Raw genomic sequence first — 22309 nt, 5'->3', positions numbered from 1 at the left:
AGCAGATACTTTTTCTGCCTATAAAATAATTATGTTGCTGGTGATCATGGGCCATGGCTACGTCTTCCAATTATTTAATTTGTTTGACCTACATGAATTACTGTTATATATTACATTATCGGGTATTGTTCAACAACCGATCGATCGATCCACCTCTTATGGAAACGATTGACCAGATACACACTTTATTTGAAAGGGTCATTGTCGACTAAGCCCTGTAACCTGACTTTGCAAAATTGTCCCTTCCAAGGCAAATGAATTAGCAAAATTAGGATGGATCTCTCAATGAAACGCCCATTCAACGATATATTAGCCACTGTTAATCACTCGAGTATGTACTTGCCATTGTTCTGAATTACAAGAATATAATTGATTCTTTCTCATCATATCATTATAAAGTAATATCATTGTTTAAAGAATCAATTTTAAGCATCAAAATCATAATTCATGACAATAAATACAACGTGAGATTGTTGTTTTCTATTCATAACTTATATTTGGATAGTGCCTTGGGATAATAAGTAAATAAAACTTTATATTGATTTAATGTGGTTAATGAGTATTAAAAAGAATAATGTAAGACTTATCTGTTAATGTAATTTGGATATTTCCAATCGGATTTCAAGAACTAGAAAAATGAAACGGTGAACATTTCTTTCTATCAAATTAAACAAAACCTATCAAATAGAGTGGGACGTAATGAAGCACGCCTTTACCTAATAATTAAAAAATTACAGTTTCGATACTCATTTTGGAACTACCCGTGCCCCTTTACAATTTCTATTTCTAGCGTGATTTTTCTGCATTCACAATAACCTGAACCTGAGACCTTACTTAAGTAGAACAAGCGCTGAATCGCTTGAACTAACCCACGTTGGTTTTATTTCATTGTACTAGGCCCGCGGCCTCCCTTATAACCCAAAAAAAAAAAACCATAACTAGTGAATTGAGACCATTCGAGTTCTGGACTATTATATATTCAAAGAGTTGCAAGTTAACCTCTTATTCCAACAGCTACCATTGAAATGCTCCATGCTTCTCCAACTATATATTCGATTTAATAAGGTTTGCAACATTAGTCAATATCTTTTTGTTCTTTTAAGGAAGGGTATCTAAATTTTGTCCGATTAATTCTCAAAATTCATGTGCATACCCTGCAAAGCTTAGGGACAAATAAGTCTGGCACATAGCCTGTGTAGATGTTCAATAGGAAGTATCATCCTTCATGTCGTAGCACATCGTGATTCGATCATAAATCTCTTGTAAGATTGTCTCATCGTTCCAATACCAAACCAACATTGGTTTGACAATAATTAAACTTCTCTTTATATTTAATCATGGGCAAACTTGCACGGAAACTCATATTTCCTACTCATTTGTGGAACAGAAAATTTTTATCGTACTTTTAAAGTGGAGTAGGATATATACTCTAATATCGAATGAACTCTTAAATATTAAAAATATTATTCGACCAATGAAGAGGTACCACGTGAATCGATGTAACGCTGTTAACTTTTAGTTACAGATTTGCACCAAAAGTGTCTAACATACTAGACATTTAGGATTATTCGAGCCAAACTAATACATTATATTTAAGACTGAAGTTCAACTTTTTGTATAATTTTAGGATTTTTACTATAATTTTGCCATTAATATGTACATAGAATTAACACAAGCACGATTCAGAGACGCACGCAACCACGAAATCGAGAAAGGTCATAAAAAGTTGATCTATTAAAGATGGGGACCAGTCCTGAATGGGGACCGGATGAACCATTAGAGTATACATAGTCTCTTTGACTGAATATTCATACATGTACTTGCAATCGGCTGCATTTCGGCGGCTAATGGTTTACTTATACTTGGAGGTAAAATAAAACTAGATATAAGTATGCTTAGTCCTGCTTAATTAATCAAAGCATTTAATAGACCAACGAATTATTGGCGGACTAATCGTAGAAGGCTGCTTCTACGCCAAACCATACTTTTCGTTTGTCTAGGCAACTCGAGATAATCCGGTCACTTTTAGTCCACCAATTCTTGTCTAAGCATATATCAATAAAGTATAGAAGGATGGAATAGCAAAGAGCAAATCTATTGGAAGAAAAGGTTAATAAGCAGTCTTCACCTGATAATCAAAATATTTTAGATTCGATACTCATTGGGATCACTCATACCCCTTTATTAACTATTAAGATTTTTATTTCATTATATTGAGCCAATGAGCTTTCGCGTGTAACCAAAATGAAAAACATCAATAGAATGCAATATAAACCCAACAGGGCACGTGTGGGCCCGGTAATTGGATGGTTAATACTATGATTCTACGAAATCATGCAGAAGAAGATTTCTTCTTGGACTACTTGCATTAATATACTGTACTGGACTTTCTTTGTCTCGAGGGTTTGCGAGTTTTTCACATGGATTGTACAGATTAGTTGAACGTAATTTGACAACCCTCCTTATAAAAAGGAAAATAATAATAATAATAATAATAAATTGAAATGCATTATAGATTAACTAATTAGATTTAGATTTCTTATTTGATTTGTCTCACTGTAATCATTGTTGGGGCAAGTTATTTCGAATGTTCTGACTATTATCAATCTTCACAGATTTTCCAAAGGGCTTTTTTCTTCCTGTGCGATTCTTATTCCCCGCGAGATCACGGAATGTCAATTTATTGCCGAGACTAATTCCAATTAGAAACTAGTGAAGCTCTAATCACAAAATACTTTTAACAAATTTTGAAACTGTAAAATTCAAAAATACAAAGTGCAGTTTACCAGTACACCGTACCTCGTCATTTTTTCAGATTCATTTTAAAATAATAGTGTTTTTGGGAGAACCTTCGGGGCATGAGCAACCCACTTGCACTCTCGCAGCCAAACTACTCGTTTTTCTTCCCTTTTAGGATAAAACTCCCACGACAGACATTTGAGGGGTCGTTTCTAAATTAAATCTAAAAGGATTTGACCTAATGATTAATGAGAAGTTAAAGTATTCACCCGATCCCATATTCGAAATTTTTTAAGGCCACCGGAGCACATGATTACCTATTCCGTAATTCGTTGGGGGTTCTCGGAGCCTTGACGATTAATCGGGCGAAACTTGAACACCCTGATTAACTCAAAAAAAAAAAAAAAAAAAGAAGCGTCGTTTCTAAGTCAACCACTTGTGGAAGTCAAGAATCCTCAACGCGTACGGCAAACGCAGTATCTATACATTGTTCCTTTGGAAGTATTAAGGATTTTGACCCACCCCAAATTACGAACAGAAGTCTTCAACATAGTGGACTTTGAGGAACTATATATTGTTTTTACTGTATTTAATGATGAAAATGAAACTAATGCAAAAGCCCGTATCGCGTCATTTCTCGGTCTATTATGGGGTTAATTCCCTTCCTCCTACCCCGAATTTGGCGGATTGATGATATCATATATGAGTGATGCTAGAAATGCCGAATAGCCAGAGACATAGGACAATCTTGTAAATAACTCAAAGATGAGAGGCACTATGTAAAGTGATTATTGAAGATTTTTATTTGACAAATTAAATTAACAAATGGAAATATTATTATTTTTATAAGAAAATTAGTTCTTTAAAATGTGAATTTGTACAATAAAAATGATATTTATTTATGAAAAACGAACCCGTGTAATATACGGGATAAAAAGACTATAAATAATGTACTAGAAAAAAAAGAAAATAAATATTATAATGATTTATACTCGAAAATGATTAAGCACATCTATAAATTATCGCAACACACTAATTCTGTAAAATTACAAGAATATTAAAAAAATTTAACGTGTGAAAATAAGGATTTTGAGTAGAACTATCTCAAACAATGTCTATAACGTATATTCAAACGATATATTTTTAATATATATTAGAATTATATTGATTAGCTAAATATATAAGCAAGGCATATTAAATAAAACAATTAATTACTTATTCAGAGGATTTCAACAAAAATTAACATAAGACACTAAATCTATGAAATTGGGGCCACATAAAAATTTTAAAAAATAATAATTGAAGGTAAGTATATAAAAAAAATATTATACAAGATCAAGTCTGTATACTGGTAGTTAATAAATTTGCATAGTGCTAATGATTAAATAAATATTAAATAAACATTAAATTAGAGAATTAGTTGCAAAATTGTCACTAAACTATTAATAATTAAACTAATATATTATAATTATTATTATTTTGTTATTGTTGAAAATTCTAGAATATGGTAATAACTACAATTAAAACAAACATGTGCAGCGCCAAATGTATTCCCTTGTATTCCTCTCAAGCCAAATGTTGTAGACATAGTTAGACCACATCAATTTGAGAATGGTGACATCCAAACCCCTGCCTTTCAGATTTTCAACCATCCGATTTCAGAGAATCAATCCTCGTCTAATTTTTGAATACCAATCTTGTTGAGCAAGCTGAACGAGATGGCCGTTATAACAATACATGTGTAAAAAAGAGATGCTCCATTATCTTTGTTTTGCGACCACAAAATTCACATTCCATCGAACCAGCATAGATTCCCCAACGAACCAATCTATTCTCTGTGTTCAACCAAACATCAGAATTATAATTCTATTCCCTGTCTATTCCCTCCAACCAAACACAAAAATTTCATCAAAATTTCCATTCTATTCCCTGTCTATTCTAATCTCAGTCTATTCTATTCCCTATCTATTCTAATCCTGCGAACCAAACGTGCCCTTAGTGTCAGTCTGTAGATAAATGAGGGTCTCAGTACATGTTCAACAAACCATATGGATTTACTCCATGATACCTTGGCACTTTTAGGTCTGACATGCTCCCAAGTACTATGTATTAAATTTCCGTTTAGCTTATACGGGCTTGGATTCATTGCCACTTAAAAGCTCAAGCTGATAAGTGGTGGTACCTAAGTCTAATATAAACCAATGGTTGTTCTTTCATCTTTTCCATGTGAAATTTTGTAATTCTCAACACCCGCCCTTACGTGCAACGTATGGTCTATTTCTACCTGCACGTTATCACGCACCCTTAAACACTCGCTCTCAACAACTGATCTCGAGCTGGGCTCATCTTCCGTGCTCGGGGAAGAGGGGACTAACATGAGACGCTCTTTTGACTGCTCTCGATATTGGATCGGCGTAATGTGAACTCACGTGGACACGCAGAAGCGTAACCCGCTATGATACTATATTAAATTTCCATTTGAGTTATAATATCAAGATATTAGAAGTAGCCGATAAAAGAGCCTCATTGGTTGTCAGTGCATTTTTTTAGATTTTTTTAAAAATATTACGCATATAATTTTTTTAAAATATTATATAATAACATGTGATTTTAACACTTTATCTACATGTGCCACGTACACTTATAGGTTAGAAGAGAATGGGGATATTTGATAGTGAAGCGATTTTTCTCTCGACACTTGAAGTAATTAACGACCATGAGTTTCAAATTCAGGCTGACACTTTAACTGCCTCGAAATTAGACCTAGAGTTATAAGAGCCCATATGAACATGTAACTCGCTCTAATTATAGTCCTGAAATTTTAAGAGAAGACAACCCGCTCTAATTATAGTCCTGAAATTTTAAGAGAAGACGTTATGTGCAAATGGATATTTCAGTAAATATTTTACTAAGCACTATCACCCATGAAATACTTTTGTCGCTGGGTGGCAGTCGGTAGCGCAAAACTCAACCATTATTCACCTTTTTGATTGAATGTACATAGGGGGATATAAATATGTATATTTTATTTTTACTAAAGTATGTGATGTCTTTTTCCGGTAAGTACCATGCTATTCGAATGCCCAACAGGACTCGACTATTCCAGTTCGAACATGATTAATCTACTAAGTTAAAAAGGTAAAGCTCTCTCATCATAGATTTTATCTATTCACAATACTCAAATCCGAGATCGTTAATCTTACTTTACGAGAATAAGTCTCGAACTACTTGAATCAATCTATATTGGTTTTGTTATGTCTTTTTCCTTAACTAATTTGTTGCAATTGCATTTTTAATACGCGGTCATCATAAATAGGGTTTGATAGTCTTTTTCCTTAAATAGTTTCTTCCAATTGCATTTAGATAGTTTAGTTAAGCAGTCATCATAAATAGGGTTGATTATTTACTGGAGCACATACGTGTAGATGTAGTAAAACAAACTCAGTGATGAATGCGTCTTTTACTTTCCCGTGCGTTTCCAAACAGGCCTTTAATTTAAAAAGATAACAAAAAATGCTTCTTCTTTTTTCGTGAATGATAAAAAAAGCTTTTATATTTTATTAAAATTTTTCCTCAGCCAATAATTTATTCAATCAATAACTTGCCATTCCGCGGTTCATGGGATATCCTTCATGAGCAAAGGATTACACCTTTCTTCTTTTGCCGACTAATTCTCATATTAAGTCGATTTTTTTCCCCATTGAATCAGCATTATCGATTAATTAATTACTCGTAAAAAGAAGTATAGCCAGCTAATTTCATTTCCTGCTGGCTACTGCAACTTTCTTCTCCCTTCTAACATCACAAAAAAAAAAACCCATTTAAGAGGTCGATATAGAATATCTTGCAAGAGAACATTTAGTATAATTATACTAGCTCGCTCATGATTCAGAACCAAGAGTTTATTAATTAATTTGTTTGTTATTAGTGATCCGATGTATCATGCCTCTTTATTTTTAGTTCTCTTATTCCTTACTTAATTCATGAACCTCCCTCTTAGTAAAATAAAAAATGTAAATATTAATAAAGTTTCTTGTATCTCTAACATTTGACATATTTATGCAAGTGGAGTTGTATCTCTCTTTCTCACTTTAATTTCGAAGCATTGCCGAAAACCTTAAATATTCAATGAAGACTTTTTTCCTTAATAGTTTTCATAGAATATATCATAATTGATGGCATTATATTTAACTGATCATTCAAAGGTATGTATTAGTTATGAGTAGTATGAGGATTTTTAAGAAGTGTAGAAGAGATGGGTCATTTTTGTTCTCCTTTTCAAATAATAGACTAGCACTCCTACATAAGTTAGGCCTAGATCACGACAATTATTGGAGATATTATTACAATCTTTTGAATAATTTACCCAAAAAAATAATAATTTACCCACTCAATCGGACATCTTCTTGGTGAGAAGATGTCCGATCGAGTGGCAAGCTGCTGGTCATCCGACCGGGTAAAAGGTCACCGGTAGCAATGAACTTCTCCAGCAACCTCGCAAACGAGAATTGAGATAACTGAAAACGGATCACCAAAATTACTCAAGAAAGATGAGAGGAAGAGAAAAGATAATATAGTGAAGAGGCTATCGGTTATCTTGACCCTACATAAGGTCGTTGGAAGCACCTCCACCATCGCTGCAGGGATATATATGGGGCCATAATTTGCTTTCAGCAGGGCAAAGTAAGAAACTAAAATATATAGCGCATATATTACTTCTTATAAAGTCTATTCACAATATGATAGATTATTATGCGTATTTATTATTTAGTATAATTTTTAATATATATATAGATAATAATTAATATGATAGATTATGGACTGTTTTAATTTTTCATTTCGTTTTGGGGATAAGTTCTAAATTTTAGGGGTCAGTGTAGGGACAAATACTTAAGAATCATATTAATTTCTAGGGGGAAATTGCTTCATCGGGTATCTTGCTGAAGTCATGATGTTCGGTAGCGATCTAGATAAGAGTCCAATGTGCTCTGTATTCTGTATCTTGAGAGGATCAAGGTTGGCTCGGCCCACACTACCTTGAACCTTGGTGAGGTTGCCTCGACATAAATTCTTTCTTCAGTCAATGCCACTAAACATGCATTTGTTTCAATTTTGTTTTAAGGGCTGATGTTTTAAGTGTTTAAGATAAGAAAAAAAAGTGCCTAATAAAATAAGAAGATTTTGTTTGATCGGACACAAAGTCGCAAATTTTACATCATTTGAAATCCTAGTTATATGATGCTCAAAATACTTTCCTTCTTTCAACTTCTGCCCAAATATCATTAATTTTTCGAAAATTTAAAAAAGAAAGAAGTCAAATCATCGATCTAATTGAGAATAGAATTCGCCGGCGAATTCCGCTGTACTGATGGGGATAGGCGATGGAGCCCCCACCACTCGGATTTCAATTTTCATCTCCCTCTCTCTTCGATTTCCGAAGAGAGAGAGACGATTGAGGGTGGCGGCAGTCCCAATACCAGGCCCGCCACCTTGATCAAGGTCGTCGGGGACATGGTGGCCGGGATCGGGAACACAACCCCTCACCCCTTGTCGCCTTCCCCTTTCTCTCCCATTCCGTCTCTGAGTTTTGAATGGACTGATTTGAAAAATTAAAAAATTTAGGAGCACTGTTGTAATAAATAAAGAAAAGAAACGCCCCTAGCTGGGCGAATCAACCAAGATTGACTGAGAGTGCGTTTGGATTGAGAGTTGAGTTGAGTTGAGTTTTGGTTTTAATTGATTTGTAATGATTGTATTGTTGAATTATGAGAAAAAGTGTGAAAACTAATAAATAATTGAGAGAAAATAATGATTAAGTAATGATTGTGTTGTTGAATTGTGAAAAAGTAATAAATAGTTGAGAGAATTTAATATTAAAAATTAAATTGAATGATTAAAAATATTTAAAAAATAAAAAAAGTAATGATTGTGATGTTGAATTGAAAATAAGTGGAGTTGAGTTAAGTTGAGTTAAACATTATTCCCAAAACAAACACACCCTGAATGATTTAGTAGGTACCTACTTACATAATCATTAAGTGCTTTTCTTACTTAAGTCTGTTAAGTTGAGTTCTCATTTTATTGCTCATAAAACAAGCTTAATTTTATTATGCGTTGAATGATTAACTTCAGTGCTTATTTTGCGTTATCAAACACATGCTAATTTAGAGCCACTTGACCTCTTACATTCTCGTCTTTCTGTTTTTTTGCCTCCCTTCTCTATTAATTGGGATGACTTGTAACCATTCACCTAGAATTGGATGGAGGTCGCTTGCGACTTCTAACGTATTGATAGCCTTTTCTTGGTCAGGGTATCTGGCAGCTTGCCACCCGGAAACTCCACTTCTTATTGGAAATGGAGGGGAAAGTCAATTCTTAATAATGATAAATTTTTGGATAGCTTCTATAATTATTGAGAGTCGTCAAGCCCACATCGGAAAAAAAAAATATTGAGTTATATGATATTAGACATCATAACTTATCAGTTCGAAATTTTGAATTGGACATGGACTTTTAGAAAACTCTTCTTTTTTGGATAATTGTTGTTTCTATTCATATCAACTTTAGAAAAACCTTCGCAAGGTGGGCTTGCATTTTCGGGACAATTTGTTTGTCGAATGGATGCCTTCTCCTTACAAATTGACGAGAGTGGCCTTTAATTTGAATAGGACATGGCACGAACATGACCATAGAGCTATAAAAAGAAAAAACCCAAAAAAAAAAAGCTTCTTTGAGTAAATTCCATATAAAAAAAGAAATTAAGTGATTAATCGAAAAATAAAAAACAAGAAGACTAATAATAATAATAATAATAAAAGAATTAAAAAAATTTGAACTTTTACCCGGAAACTCCCCATTTGCTATCTGCCCTTTATTCACCCAAAGAAAAGCCATCTGCCCTTTTGAGCCGAAGACCAAGACAAAAACAGAAGTGCCAACCTTAATGCCAAAATCCGCATCCATCTTCATGGGCTTGTTCAACATTCACATCTCCTATATATACAAATCCATAAGCATATACAGATTTGACACATGTCCATACATCTATATCTATATCTACATATATATCTATATCTATCGACATCTCTATATATGTCTATAAAGCGGGTTTTTTGGAACAATAATAAAATCCTCTTTTTCTCCCATCAAGATTTTTCAGAGAGACAGGGAGAGAGAGACTCTGCCCCTTCCGCTTCCCTTTGTCCAAACCCCAGAAAATCTATCCCCCAAAACCTCCCCCCACATTGCCACAGGAACCCAGACAGACACAGACTTAACCTTGTAGACAGTGTTTCAGCTTCGAGCTTCCATCTACGGTCGAGGGAGCAGCTGATTGAAGTGGGGGAAGCGGCCAGAATGGGGGCGATTGCTGCTGCTGGGCTTCTGAGGATGGGGGTGCTGGTGGCCCTGCTGTTGGCGAGCTTGGCAGTGGCGGAGAGAGGTGCAGCCGCAGGGGAGGCCCTCCTCGGGGGGCGCCGGCAGCAGGCGTACGCGACGATGATGTACATGGGGACTCCGAGGGACTACGAGTTCTACGTGGCCACACGGGTCCTCATCAGATCCCTCGCCAAGCTCAACGTCGACGCCGATCTGGTCGTCATCGCCTCCATGGACGTCCCCCCTCGCTGGGTCCAAGCTCTGTAAGTAGCCCCTCCTTCAATCCCTCTCATCCCCCGACAACAAACGCCGGAACGAAACAACAACAAACGCCGGAAGAGAACAACAAGAACAAAAAAAAAAAAAAAACGTTTTCGTTCTTCCTTTCCTCTGTCTGCGTTCATGGCGCCCTGCTTTCCAACGCTGTGTGTGAGAGTGCGAGGCCCGCGTCAGGGGCCCCACGCGAGACAGCCTGCCTCGCCACTGGGTCCTTCACAGCATTGGCTCCCCGTCCCCACTTTCTTGCCTGTCTGAAACCGTTCGGTGACTGCCTGTCGGGGGCCCCACGTTTTCCGTTGAGTCTTTCTCGTTTATGGTCCGGGGACAGATTCCGGGACCCCCTTTGTCAGGAGTTTAGGAGCTCGCGGGGGGGATGAATGTTTCACACTTTCACTGGTGGTCCGTGCCACAGCTTATAATTTCTCTGGGGAAGGTGAAAGAAGAATACGCCTTAGGATAAGTTGGGAAGCATATTCATTTTCCGCCCAATGGCAAATTTGGGAAAGAACGTGACTTTTCAATAACCTTTTTCACCAAAATATCTTCCCCTCCATAACGAGGGATCACCGAGGAATCGGTGCAATGACACTCATTTCCGATTTAACTCTCATTCGTGAAACTTCTCGTATCCATTTATTACTCGGTTTATATATCTCCCTCCTAATCCAAGAATCTCCTTTTGCATCGATTTTTTATTTTATGGTAATTACATGATAGCTTCTCCATGGAATGTCTCTACGCGTGTTGGCCGTTTGCTGAACTGTCCCTTCCTTATGGTTTCCAATTTTTTCCTGATTTATTTGATTAGTCCTGTCCCTTGCGAGCTTGAATTAGTCTCAAACCGTGGCATCCCATCACCGGTCGGTCCATTAAGAAAAAAGGAGTAAAGACGTCATTTTCAATGAGGTGGTGTGTTGGTGAAGATTTTCCACTCTCCTTCTACGTGTCTTTTTACCTTAAAACAACTTGTCTTTATGATGATTCCACTGAGAAACAAAGAAAAAAAAAAATCTCTCTCTCTTTTTCTTTTTTGGAAGATGCCCGTTTCACCTCGACCGAGTCGTATTGGGTCACTGGACAGGGACAGGGTGGGGGGGGGGGCCCACCTGGTTCTAGGAAGTTGCGATGTGAGGGGAGGGGAGGACTGGAGGAGCGTTCTAGGATTCTCAGAGAGGATGTTGTCGTGCCGTTTCTTGGTCTTCTTCGCATCGGCACTGTCCCTATGGAAATTGCCTGCCCCAAGTCGGCTCGCTGCTTTAAGCTTGGATTTCCTTCCTAGTTTAGTCCATCAGGTCAACTTCCATTCCCCTTTCCGTTGATTGGGGCCTTTCACGCGTCCTAGCCCCAATTCTGCCGGTCTTTGACTTGTTCTGGCGATGCCGTGCACTCATTTAAGTACTCGGTTCGAATGCGAATTGATAAGAAATTTTAGGTATAAAATTGTGGGAAATGGAACATTTTTCCCATCGATAAAATAGTTTGACACTGCTGAGTCCCAATTCTACCGGCCTTTGACCGGTTTTGACAACCTCATCAGGAGTCGTGCACTCATTTACTACTTTGTTCGGATACAGATTTACAAATATTAATGCTTAATTCCTAAGAAATTTTAGGTATAAAATTGCAGTAAATAGAACTTTTTGACCCCAATAAACAAAGTTTCTAGTAGTACCTCTCTTTCAACTCGAAACGTGGGAGTTTTGTTTCCGGAACGGAAGGTTGCTCGGTCCGGGAAGTTACTTTCTTGGGCCGCATTACGGGAATGTCTGGGAGCTTTGACTTTGTTGAATGCTTTTTTTTTTTTAAGTAGCTGGGGAACGTGCTGTGGACGTGCTTTGGCTGATTGGGTTGGGTCGGATTAGTTTTTCACCTAACTAAAGAATATTCATTCATTAATACAATAATAGAGGAGAGATGTTATCGAGTAAAGGCAGTAAGCAAGCAGAGAAATTGAAAGGTGGATGCCAAAGCTTTCTATCAGGTCCACCGGCCACCCGCAAATTACGAGGATGCCGTGGCTCCAACTGGCAAAGCACGTGGAGCCGTGACCGTGGCTCTGCAATTTACAATTTTGGGATTTGATTGATTCTTATTCACTGCGTTAGACAAGAGTTAATTTTCATGTTCTACCACCAAGAAAGATATTATAGGATTAGCTATGGGCTAAATCTAACGGAGTTGGTCTGATTGTCGATCGTTGGACGACCTTTTGATATGACAAGTTTGAATAGCCGTGTGGCCCGAATTATACGCGCTATTGCTGATGTCAGTTATTTTTTTGGTTGGTAAATAGTGGGGAGGACGGGGCGAAGGTGAAGAGAGTGGACAACCTTAACAACCCGTACAAGAATCAGCATGACTTCAACACGAGATTTAAGCTTTCGCTTAACAAGCTGTACGCGTGGAGTTTGGTCGAGTATGAGAGGGTTGTCATGTTGGACGCGGACAACCTATTCCTCCAGAAGACTGACGAGCTGTTCCAGTGCGGGCAGTTCTGTGCTGTCTTCATCAATCCCTGCATCTTCCACACAGGACTCTTTGTGTTGCAGGTACAAGATTTTACTTATTTGTTTGGAATGTTGGATAAAGAAGAGTATAAATTCTCAAACTTTGATTGAATGACTTAACATCAATGATAATCAAGATCCGGTATGCCAATATTTTGCAGCCGTCAATGAAAGTTTTTGATGACATGGTTCATCAGCTAAACGTCGGGAAAGAGAATCCAGATGGAGCTGATCAGGGCTTCATTGGCGGGTACTTCCCTGACTTGTTAGATCAACCGATGTTTCGCCCTCCCCCTAACGGCACCAGACTCACCGGAAACTTCAGGCTCCCACTCGGTTACCAAATGGATGCTTCTTACTACTGTAAGTTACCAGGAAGCTCGGTTCTCTTCTATTCGGTTCGTTGCCTTCAGGACTTATCCCGAGTTTGCTGGGATTCTAATGGAATTGTTGGATTCAGATCTTAGGCTTCGTTGGAACATACCATGTGGACCCAACAGCGTGATCACTTTCCCTGGTGCACCGTGGTTGAAGCCCTGGTACTGGTGGTCTTGGCCTGTCCTGCCACTAGGAATATCGTGGCACAAACAGCGCCGCCAGACTCTCGGGTAAGAAGTTAGATTCGAATAATGTTCAGGTTCTTAATTAGCGATGATCACTTCAACCGTTTCCTTTATCTAAATGAATTGATATATGTCCACAAAGGATCTTTTAGGTGTTTGTACCCGCACCATGAGGTGCGAGGAAAACTGATATAACTGCAATAAGTGATGGGAATAACGAGCAGTGTGCTATATAATACTAGGATTTAATTGGTTCTTAGAAATATTGATCAAGTTGACAGACTAATCCAGCCTATCTTCTGTTGACTCGAAAATGAACATCTGAAAAGCTTGAGCCAGTAGATGAAGGCACTTTATTATTCTGTATCTGATATGTCCCATTTCATTCACAGGTATGGAGCAGAAATGCCTTTTGTAGTGATTCAATCGGTATTCTACTTGGCGATGATCATGATGACCCGACTGGCCCGCCCCAACTTCTCAAAGCTCTGCTATCGGCGCGCGACTGACAAGAACACGTCCCTGATCCAGACATCCCTCAAAGTGATTGCGATATGGTCCATCCTCGCATCCTACATAATCCCATTCTTCTTGATTCCCCACACTATCCACCCCCTCATTGGCTGGAGCCTGTACCTGCTCGGTGCACTTGCCTTCTCATCCATCGCGATCAATGCCTTCATGCTCCCAACACTCACTGTCCTGGTCCCCTGGGCTGGGATCCTTGGGGCCCTCCTGGTGATGGCCTACCCTTGGTACATGGACGGCGTGGTCAGGGCCCTGGCTGTGTTTGCCTACGCATTCTGTTGCGCCCCGATAGCATGGTTGGCCCTCATGAGGGTCATGGCAAGCCTACAGGTATCACTTGAGAGGGAGGTCTTCCTTCCAAGATTAGGGGAATCCTCTCCTGCCCCGGGATTTAACAAGTTGTACTAACGTCCTGAAATGAACCGGGATGGAAGTTGAGCAGTGACAGGGCATGATTTATTCTTTTGGAGTGCAGTTCCTACATTTTGTAGCATAGAATTCATTTGATTAACATGTGATTGCTTCAATTGGAATTTTTCTTGCTTTAACCTTTTAGTCCGTATGCACGTCCTATCCTACCATAGAAAAGTTGATCAATCGGTCTGCACTGGGTCCGAATTGTTCCTGGGAGGGGTTTGGAGAATGCTTTCTCCTTGTTAGTCCCATAACAGAAGAGGTTGGAGACAGAAAATGATTGACACTGTCGCTGTGACACGCGGTTTCCCCGGGTGGGATGGGTGTGGGATTCACAAGGCACTATGGCATCCTACAGTGGGGGACCCGGTGTCGCGGTAATACAGTGTCGTGTTAAAATTTTCCTAATTGTATTTGTTGTTCTGCTAATAAAGGGACATCAATTCTTGTGGGGCTTTGCCCCGTTAAGTACTGATCAAAAGCAAATTAATCAATGAATTGGATGGATTGATCCAAAAGTATAATCAAACTAGTGGTGCTCAGAATTTTTCTTTTTCACGTTCTATCTATGCATATGATGGAACTTCACAACAATATGAAAATGAAAAAATAACATAAGATTGAAGAATTATTAATCAACAATCAGGAAAAAAAAATTAAAATAACTTATCTTCAAGAACCATCGACGATCAATTACTTATATGCATTCAATAGCAAGCGAAATATAAAGACATGATAAAGATTAATAATATGCACAAAAAACTCGCGAATCGGTGAAAAAAAAAAGATGAGACAGATCTCTATTTTCATATTTAAAATTGAGAAGCAGAAGTCGAGGAAAAAAAAACAAAAAGTTTGAATGGCATACCTTCAAATGGTAAAAGTATTTTTTGAGAACTTATATACAGTGATAGTGGTTTTTTCTTTTTTATAGCGAATCGATTAAAGTTTATGTGTGATAGATTCTATTAATAACGAACTATACGAAATATCAATAATTTGTTTTTAAAAGCCAATATGATTTACATCTATAAAAAATATAAAAAATTATATAATTTGTTTTTTGAAAGCAAATCTAATTTATATCTATATAAACTATGATATTTATTTTTTGAAAAGTAAATATGATTTAATGTGATTTACTTATATAGGATAATACATATTTTGAAATACAAATATGAATTATATTAATTCAAAAAGAATTGAACTATATTATTTCAAATATAATTTATGCCTTAAAATTCAAAATTCAAAACTTAAAAATTAGAAATTCATTTTCTAAAAAAACTCAAAAAATCGAGAAAATAATGTCAGATCCCACAAATCTATATCTATATTTTTAAAAAAAAATTAAAAATTTTAGTTTTAAAATTATCAAAAAATAGAGAAAATTTTATTTAGTAACGAAACGTTCTAGGACTATCTAGTTGGGCCCACCATATTTTTGCTTTCATATAGATATATAGGTGAACCTATTTAAAAAAAGGGTAAATATCCTTAAAAAGCACGTACTATTAAAAAATTTCCTAATCTAGCACGAACTTTAAAAATTTTCTAAAAAAACACAAAGTTTCAAAATCTTCCCTAATCTAGTACGTCGTCTCCTTCCATCCATTCTCTGTCGTTAAATTGCTTACGTGGCCGTTAAATTTGACTCATTGACCTTTAATTGCCACGTGCCACCATATCATTGGTTTTCTTTTTCCCTTCAACCTTGTGCATTTTTCATTAACGGCCAATGATATGGTGGCACGTGGCAATTAACGGTCAATAAGTCAAATTTAACGATCATGTGAGCAATTCACGGCGGAGAATGGACGGAAGGAGACGGCGTGCTAGATGAGGGAAGATTTTGAAACTTTGTGTTTTTTTAGAAAATTTTTAAAGTTCGTGCTAAATTAGGGAATTTTTGAATAGTACGTACTTTTTTAGGTTATTTACCCTTAAAAAAAAGTTAAACCTTATTCACGAGACGCTTGTAGTAAATTTCAAAATCTTATAGTCCTTAAAATCTGCTAAGTGCGATCTCAGTTTGACGCGTAACAGTGTACTCGTAACTTTATTAGGTCCGTCCTTCATTATGTAATGACCTAAAGGAAATTTAAAAAGAAAAAAAAATGAAGGGGAAAATGACAGTTTTGATTCTCAATCTTTGATACTTCTGCCACTTTAGTCCTAAATCTATTTCCTTTACTGATTTCGTATTCAATCTTTCATACTTATGCCACTTTGATCATGGTATTAGTTTTTCGTTAAAAAAAAACACTTTTGGTCGTTAAAATCCAATTTCATAATAATAATATTTACGAAATAAAAGAAAATTTAAAAAAAAAAGAGAAAAACAAAAAACTTGCGGGGACAATGAGAGGGGTGGTGGGAGCCTCGCCTGCACCATAGCCTCAGCTGGGTCACCAGCAGCCTATAGGTCGCCGACAATTCCAACTAGGCGATGGTGGCTGCCTATAAGGTGACTACCAGCACCTCCCTAACTTAAAAAAAAAAAAGACAAGGAATAAGAAGAAGAAGAAGTTGAAGATAGACATGGGAGAGGAAGAAGTGGAGGTGAATCATCGTCAGCAACCAACACCTACAATTGGGGTCGACTCAAATCTTGTTTTAGGAGGGAAGGGGGTCTCGTCAATGGCCCCCACTCCTCTGATGGGGTCGACTGTGACTTTGTCTAAGGGGTGTTGGCTACCCTGGAGGCCCTCAGTGCCCTTCTCCCCTCCTTCCTAGCTCATGTTTGTCTTCCTCTTCGATGTCCCCATAAGTTACCCTTTTTTTCTTTTTTTTCTCTTTTTATTATTTTTAATTTTGTAAATATCATTATTTTAAAAAATGGATTATATTGACAAAAAATGCTTTCTCGATGAAAAAAAACTAACACTCGAACAAAAGTAGCAAAAATGCAAAAAGTTAAGGATGAAAATGGTAAACAAAAAAGGTTTGAAATTAAAAATGTCTGTTTTTAGTTATAAGGAGTCCATAAAACTAATATAAATAAATAAAAATCTTCGAAACTTATAAAGAATCACATGTGGTCTCATCAAATATCGAAATTAAAACCTCTTGGCTACTGTACAAGAGCATATGCACTACTCTACATCTTCTTCTTCTCCTTCTTTTTTTCCCTAAAATGTCTTTCTCCCAAAAAAATAAAAAAACAACAATAAAATCCACCTCGCCATGGACAAGCCACGTCGGATGGAATCGCCTGCGGTCGGCCCCACCAAAGGGTCCCCGGACGCTATCGCTTTACCCATTCCCTTGTGGCCCTATTCAGCCACAAACTGAGCTCACTGAGCTGCCCCTACCTCCCGTCCCGTCAATGGCTGCTGCCCTATCTCCGGCAGCTTCTCTCCAGCTACGTCCCTACCCTACTCTCCGCTTACTCTCCCTCTACTCCAGAGCCTCCACAACCCTACGCACCTCTCACTCCCTGCCGCCGCCTTTCCGCTCCCTACCTCGCCGGAGATGCCTCTGCACTGTGATCACCGGGGCGCTGTATTCCGGCGAGAGGACCAAACGGGAGCTCGTAGAGAAGCCTAGGGGCGAATTGGGCGAGAGAGTCGGCGAATTCAGGAGGCGGCTGAAGATTGCGGAGATTAAGGGCAAGCCTGACGAAGGACTAGGCCGGGTCGGGCAGAGCATTGCCGTTATGGGCTGGGTTCGGACTCTCCGTGTTCAGAGCAGCGTCACATTCATGGAGGTGAGAATGCTTTTCCTTAAGCTTGTGCTCCTTTGACTGAGGCAAAGGAAGAATCTTTAGCTGCCTTAGGAACCAAAATGGTGTACTCAAGGTGCTACCTTTCCTGCCTGTTGCTGAATTTAGGTAAATGATGGTTCATGCCTTTCCAACATGCAATGCGTCCTGGGCTCCGAGGTTGAAGGTTATGATCAGGTAACATTCTGGGCTTTAAACAATTTCGTTGTTTATATCTGTGGGGGCCAGATTCCTTGCTTCTAATGATGTCTTGTTCCATTTTTCTTTTCCTTTCCATTTTTTCTCTCAAATTATTACTGTCAAGTTGAATCACAAGGGTTTAAGGCAGTTGAGGCACATTCTGTCATTATTTATTTACTCTGTGCTTTCAAGCCGAATTGATAGGTGGAATCTGGCTCAGTTTCAACTGGTGCATCAGTATGGGTACAAGGAGAAGTTGTTCCTAGCCAAGGATCAAAGCAGAAGGTGGAATTGAAGGTCAAAAAGATAGTATTGGTATAATGACCCTCTTCAGCTCTAGATTTCCTTCTGCCCTTTTGGATAAATAAGGGTTACATTTATGAAGCTGCTTAACTGGAAACTATCACTTATATCTCCATCGTCATCTCTTTAGACCTCTGTTCCTACCGGGGCTGCAAATTATTTTATATCATATCCTTTTTGTATCTCTTTCAGCTTGGCAAGAGTGATCCTTCATATCCCATCCAAAAGAAAAGAGTCAGCAAGGAGTTTCTGAGAACAAAGGCTCATCTTCGACCCAGAACAAATACATTTGGTGCGGTATGGTTTTGCTTCTTGTTGTTTATTAGCATAACATAATATCTCATGTATAGATGTCTTTGAGCCTTTATTCAGTTGCCTGACTCCAATAAAAAATGTAGGTTGCTAGAGTGAGGAATGCTTTGGCGTTTGCCACGCACAAGTTTTTCCAAGAGAATGGTTTTGTTTGGGTCTCCAGTCCCATTATCACAGCTTCCGATTGTGAAGGCGCTGGAGAGCAGTTCTGTGTTACTACTTTGGTATATTTGACGGCTGATTTCATTGAATGATGTTTACTCATTAGAAGACCTTGCAGTTCATCAGGGTAGTCGGATATAATCTGCTGGATAATGAATTATCAAAAGATGAACACTTGCACTCGACATTTTGTCATACTGTCATCAGAATAAGATACTTGCTTTAGTTATTAGCCAGGGTAATGGTGTCTATTTCATGTTTTACTTTGACTATAATATCACTTAGAGCTACTTTGCTGTTATTGATTGTGTTCAAAGTAAGTGATTTTTAGTCATGTGATCGTCCAAATTGAACTGGGTAGTCCAATTTCAGCATTGTTGTAATTTTTGTTGATCATTCTTCTTCTTCTTTTTTTTCAGTTCCTGATTGTAGATCTTTACTGCAATTGTTAATCTATAGATTCTTGTTGAATCCACAGATTCCAAGCTCAGGGGAAACAACTGATACTCCTCTGGATACCATTCCAAAGACAAATAATGGGTTGATTGATTGGTCACAAGTGAGTCAAATTAGTCTCATTTTTTATCTTGTGCACTGTACTGGCTATTCACAGTTTTAAATGATCTCATGATTACTATCTTGGCCAATAGAAACTTATATTAAGTGAAAAGATACGATTATGATGTCTGCTCCATCTTTCTTTGCTGATTGATCATTTGTCTTTTGGATGTTTGATTATGTTTCTTGAGTTCTTAAAATGTTTAATGGAATCTATATCTAATAAAGTCGATATAATTTTCCTCATATCATCTACCAGGATTTCTTTGGGAAGCCTGCATTCTTGACTGTTTCTGGCCAACTCAATGGCGAAACTTATGCTACAGCTCTTTCTGATGTAAGTGATCTCGGATCTTTACCTCCTGAATTGCACATCCATATGTGATGAAATCAATGAAATGAAGGTTTTGTATTTTTCCAGATATATACATTTGGCCCCACTTTTCGAGCAGAAAACTCCAACACATCAAGGCACCTGGCCGAATTCTGGGTGAGGGGCCCCTTCTTTAACGTTCTTTTCTTTGTCTCGGTGTTCACCCCCATAGACACGCATATATATGCGCTTGTTTACTTTGAAGCACTTCTGGCTTCTGGATCTTATTTGTTAAACCTTGTCAATTATTATAGATGATTGAGCCCGAGCTTGCTTTTGCTGATTTGGATGATGACATGGCCTGTGCAACTGCCTATCTCCAGTATGTAGTATGTTACCTTTCACATCTGTTTACAGTGTGAAGTTTTGAACTCATGATTGTGGCAATCGATCATTATTTGATAGCTCCACTGGTGTTCTGCTAAGAGTAACGTGAAAGTTTGTGTCCTCTGCAGGTGAGACATATACTTGATAATTGCAAGGAAGACATGGAATTTTTCAATACTTGGATTGAGAAAGGAATAATTGATAGGCTGAGTGTATGGGTCCCTTCTTGAAGTATCTGTTAAGTTAACTGTTGAGAAAATTTATTTGGAATTGTTATATGGCTTCTCTCTCTAGCACAATATCTTCGTTATAGTCTTCCTGGTCGCATATATCATGATTTTTGCATTGTTGTCCACAGAATGTTGCTGAAAAAGACTTTGTGCAGCTAACATATACAGATGCAGTCGAACTGCTTCTTAAAGCTAAAAAGAAATTCGAATTTCCGGTAATGCTCATACTCCTTGCTTAGAGCTTCTGAAAGGAGCCTTTAGTAGTGTTGCGGATCTATTATTTTCTTGGCTATGATCATTTTAATAGTTCTCATATAATATTCTTTCCCATATAATTCTGGTAACAAAATCTCCATTTGTAGGTAAAATGGGGGTGTGATTTACAAAGTGAGCATGAGCGTTACATTACTGAAGAAGCTTTTGGTGGGTGCCCAGTAGTCGTCAGAGATTATCCGAAGGTATGTGGGAGCACATCTCCTGATCAATTGCTTAGTCCATGTTATTTTGTATTTAAGTTGGAAACATGTGAGTTGCAGGGTGACTTAAGAGTTTCCGATGTTATCTTTCAGGACATTAAAGCTTTCTATATGCGGCAAAACGATGACGGAAAGACCGTCGCCGCGATGGATATGTTGGTTCCACGGGTAACTGTTTTCTTTTGTTCTAACAGCTGTTTATGTCTTAATTTTTTCCACTTAGTTTCTCCTGGGCTTTTTCAAATCCATCATAATGGGATGAAGTATGGTAATACAAAATAATGGGGGAGGATCCATGATGTAGTATACAATTAGGTTTGATTGAGGGCAAGAATAGTTCCAATAATACTTCCACGTTGTGCTGGAGGCATTAACCTCATTAGACATCCAAATTGTCCTACGTACATGTCAGGTTGGCGAGCTTATTGGTGGAAGCCAAAGGGAAGAACGGCTTGATTATCTGGAAGCTCGTTTGGACAGCTTGAACCTCAATAAAGACAGCTACTGGTGGTATCTCGATCTGCGCCGCTATGGTTCAGGTCAGGAGGCCTTTCTATTTAATGTAATATCTGTTCTCATATATTATTTGAAATCAGATTTTTCTTCTCTCTTTTACTTTTTCAATTTTACCTTTTTGAGTCAATTGAGATCCAAGATGAGCCAGAAATGATGATGCTCCTAATATATTCTTATTAAAATTATTTGTACCTCCAGTTCCTCATGCGGGCTTTGGATTGGGGTTTGAGAGGCTCGTGCAATTTGCAACCGGGATAGACAATATAAGAGACGCGATACCTTTTCCCCGGACACCAGGCTCTGCCGAATTCTGATGGAAGAATTCCTTAAAGCTATTTATTTATGCAGAGTGGCAGGATGAGTCCTTCCAAATATTTTTTTTGGTTCCCAGTTCTCAAGTCAGGTAGTGTAGGTTTCTTTTTACCCTTGGATTTTTCCATCTTATATACAGATGATGTATTTTATCCTTTGTCAAGTTGATGTCCGATCACGGACCTTCGACGCTACACCCGATTTTTTTTGTAGTACATTAAAATTATGTTCAGTGGACAATAAGAGAGTTCAGGTTGATATACTTTGCCGATTTGAGTGATACGGTCGCTCCTGCTGCTGCCATCGCCTCGTTTGATCTTTTTGTCAACAACTCCTGGCTTGGATTCTTACGACGCCCAATACTTTGACCTTATTCATCAGAGCCTTCGCTTGCTCGATCGGCCTACCTTTCTAATCGTCAAGTGTTAA

At 37.9% G+C, this 22309-nt stretch overlaps 2 protein-coding genes across 2 annotated transcripts; both read left to right on the top strand.

Moving 5' to 3' along the window:
• The first annotated feature begins 9704 nt into the window (after positions 1 to 9704).
• LOC116187220 (putative glucuronosyltransferase PGSIP8) lies at positions 9705 to 14548 on the top strand. Its single transcript, XM_031515860.1, has 5 exons — positions 9705 to 10379; positions 12689 to 12944; positions 13064 to 13265; positions 13363 to 13510; positions 13858 to 14548. Exons 1-5 carry the CDS (start codon positions 9772 to 9774, stop codon positions 14399 to 14401), a joined length of 1758 nt encoding a protein of 585 aa, XP_031371720.1. The 5' UTR covers positions 9705 to 9771; the 3' UTR covers positions 14402 to 14548.
• Positions 14549 to 17678: 3130 nt separating this feature from the next.
• Positions 17679 to 22142, top strand: LOC116192379 (asparagine--tRNA ligase, chloroplastic/mitochondrial). Its single transcript, XM_031520919.1, has 15 exons — positions 17679 to 18116; positions 18240 to 18308; positions 18516 to 18626; positions 18807 to 18911; positions 19013 to 19150; positions 19567 to 19647; positions 19906 to 19983; positions 20068 to 20136; positions 20274 to 20348; positions 20475 to 20558; positions 20705 to 20791; positions 20939 to 21034; positions 21146 to 21220; positions 21465 to 21591; positions 21767 to 22142. Exons 1-15 carry the CDS (start codon positions 17736 to 17738, stop codon positions 21880 to 21882), a joined length of 1692 nt encoding a protein of 563 aa, XP_031376779.1. The 5' UTR covers positions 17679 to 17735; the 3' UTR covers positions 21883 to 22142.
• The last annotated feature ends 167 nt before the right edge of the window (positions 22143 to 22309 follow it).

This window comes from Punica granatum, chromosome 1 (assembly GCF_007655135.1).
Source record: "Punica granatum isolate Tunisia-2019 chromosome 1, ASM765513v2, whole genome shotgun sequence".
NCBI lineage: Eukaryota > Viridiplantae > Streptophyta > Magnoliopsida > Myrtales > Lythraceae > Punica > Punica granatum.
Note: the sequence above shows the minus strand (reverse complement) of the source record. Positions and strands in the feature narration are given on the sequence as shown.